This window comes from Zingiber officinale, chromosome 5A, assembly GCF_018446385.1.
Source record: "Zingiber officinale cultivar Zhangliang chromosome 5A, Zo_v1.1, whole genome shotgun sequence".
Lineage (NCBI taxonomy): Eukaryota > Viridiplantae > Streptophyta > Magnoliopsida > Zingiberales > Zingiberaceae > Zingiber > Zingiber officinale.
The window spans coordinates 608,541-610,813 of record NC_055994.1 but is presented as its reverse complement, the minus strand read 5'-3'; the positions used below and the strand labels follow the sequence as shown (position 1 = coordinate 610,813).

Sequence of the window (2,273 nt, the reverse complement as noted above, 5' to 3'; positions counted from 1 at the left end):
ATAAAAAAAAAAAAAAAAAATATATATATATATATATATATATATATATATATATATATATATAAAATCACCTGGAATGATTCTGGGCATTGACTTGGACTCCGTGGTTGACTGGATATCAGCAATACGTGGACGTTTCCTCAAGGCATTCTCTCCCCCGCTCCGGCTCGACAACGCCGGTTCAAGTCACTTAAATAATTTGCAGGTTCTTTCCTCCTCCGTCTCTCATTCATTGATCGTTTATTAACGTTGTCAGCAGGAAGGATGAAGGCAGCCAGTTGCGTTGCTCTCCATGGATCATTTTGTTTTCTTTTCCAAGCTATCGATAAGGATGAATTTAATTGGAGTGATAATAAACACGTGACGTGGAAAATTAGCCAAAAGAAAAAAAACTGGAATCTTTGACCAACTTAATCCTCCTTCCAGACGGCAGTCAAATGCCACCCAATCAGAAACTTTGACCGTCACCAATACACACGTGATCCGTCATCCTCACTCACCCCAGCCCCTTCTCCAAGGCAACAAGAAAACTCGCGGGTCTATATCAATGTCAGCCGGGCAACCGAGTCGATCTAGCAAATTCTGCCGGAAGATCGATTATTTACGTGCCCGCCGTCTTTTCCTGCATCATGCTGGCGAGGAAAGAAGAAGTTGGGTCAAGCAAGGCGCAGGGAGTAGCCGGCGCCGCTTCCTCAGCCGCCGCCGCCAACCATGATGTGGCAGTCTCCGAATTCGTCGCCCGCTTTGGTACGTACTAGCTCGATCTCGAGATTAATTTCCTCTTTTGCTTAAATCAGAATTGTGACTAGACTTCTAAACGAAGAATGGAATTTACACCAAAGCTTCTGCAGGCGAGGCAGCGAGGAAGCGACTGGACCGAATGAACGAGAAGCTGAAGAAGTTGGAGACGCAGATGGAGGCGCTAGAGGCGGAGATGAGCAGAGCAAGTGGATTCTCCCAATGGGACTGACTACGAGATCGCATTTTTTCCCCCCTTTGCTGTGTGAGTGAGTCAGCGCGCGTCGGAGGTCAACGGCGGCGGCAGCAGATGCCGGAGAACGATGTCCGGTGCGGGTTTGAAGAAACACGACGACCAGTGCATTTAACCATTTTACTTGTCCTATTTTATTATTAATCAATAATTAATATTCTATAGACAAAAAGAAATATTTGTAAAAATAATAATAAAGCTGAACACGCTGTCATTCTATAATGAATGATGCACGTGCCCACTGCTATTACTTTTCAGTGACAATGAATAAAGGGTTTTGAAATAATTAAGAAATTTATTGTCGGTAAATTAGTGAAAAATCAATCATCATAACATTTAACTTTGAATGTAATTTTCATATTTAAAAAACTTTATTTTCATTTTCTGCATATAAAGTATTATTTATTTCAACTCTTTCATATAAATATTATTACTTAAATTGTCCTTAAAATTTTTTAGGTACAAAAAATCCAAAAATTAAATACAAAAAGTCCAAAAACAAATATAATTCTTCTTAAAATCAACACTTTATATTAAAATCGAGTATATTTTCTATTAAAATTGTACCACTTATTTTTAGGTATAAAAAGTCTAAAAACAAGTATAATTCCTATTAAATTCAGCACTTTATATTAGAATCCAGCACTCTATACTAGGATCGAGTATATTTTCTATCGAAATTAATTCTCATATTTTTCGATATAAATAGTCTAAAAATGAGTATAATTTCTATTAAATCCAGCACATTAAACTAAAATCGAGTATATTTTGAGATGAAAAAAGAATCGTACTCAATTTGATAGAAAATATACTAGATTCTAAGTTAATATACTCAATTTAAGAGGATTTATATTGATTTTTAGACTTTTTGTACCTAAAAATATTATGGACAATTAAATAAAGATGTTTGACTGGGGAGTGAAAATAAAGATTTTCATGGATGGGAACTGCATGCAAAGATTTGTTTACAAATAGGAACTGCATGTAAAATTACCCATTTGTTATTGTAATAATTAACTAATAAAGTGTTGTAGAATTTGAATATAGTAGTGATTAGAGAAACCTTGATGGATAGATATAACGTAATAATCAGAGCAAATCCCTCATCCCAAACGGTATAATATCATTGGTCTCGTAGTAAAATGAGACTGGAGACCTTTTACTTTAGGATAGTAGTCTTTTATATAGACTTATTAAAATAAATATTTATGTAGATATTTACTGTGTTAACTTCAACCTATGGTAATCCGTCCTTATGAGCATCCATAATATATCGTTATTA

General features: G+C 35.5%; 1 protein-coding gene across 2 annotated transcripts; it reads left to right on the top strand.

The window, feature by feature from the left end:
• The first annotated feature begins 513 nt into the window (after positions 1-513).
• On the top strand, positions 514-1,261 carry LOC121982561. 2 transcript variants are annotated; one of them, XM_042535710.1, is made up of 2 exons: positions 514-747; positions 843-1,261. In XM_042535710.1, the coding sequence occupies exons 1-2, from the start codon at positions 630-632 to the stop codon at positions 968-970; spliced, it is 246 nt and encodes an 81-aa protein (XP_042391644.1). In that variant the 5' UTR covers positions 514-629; the 3' UTR covers positions 971-1,261. The 2 variants fall into 2 exon arrangements, with proteins under 2 accessions (XP_042391644.1, XP_042391645.1); XM_042535711.1 differs by having other exon boundaries at positions 518-747; positions 852-1,261.
• The last annotated feature ends 1,012 nt before the right edge of the window (positions 1,262-2,273 follow it).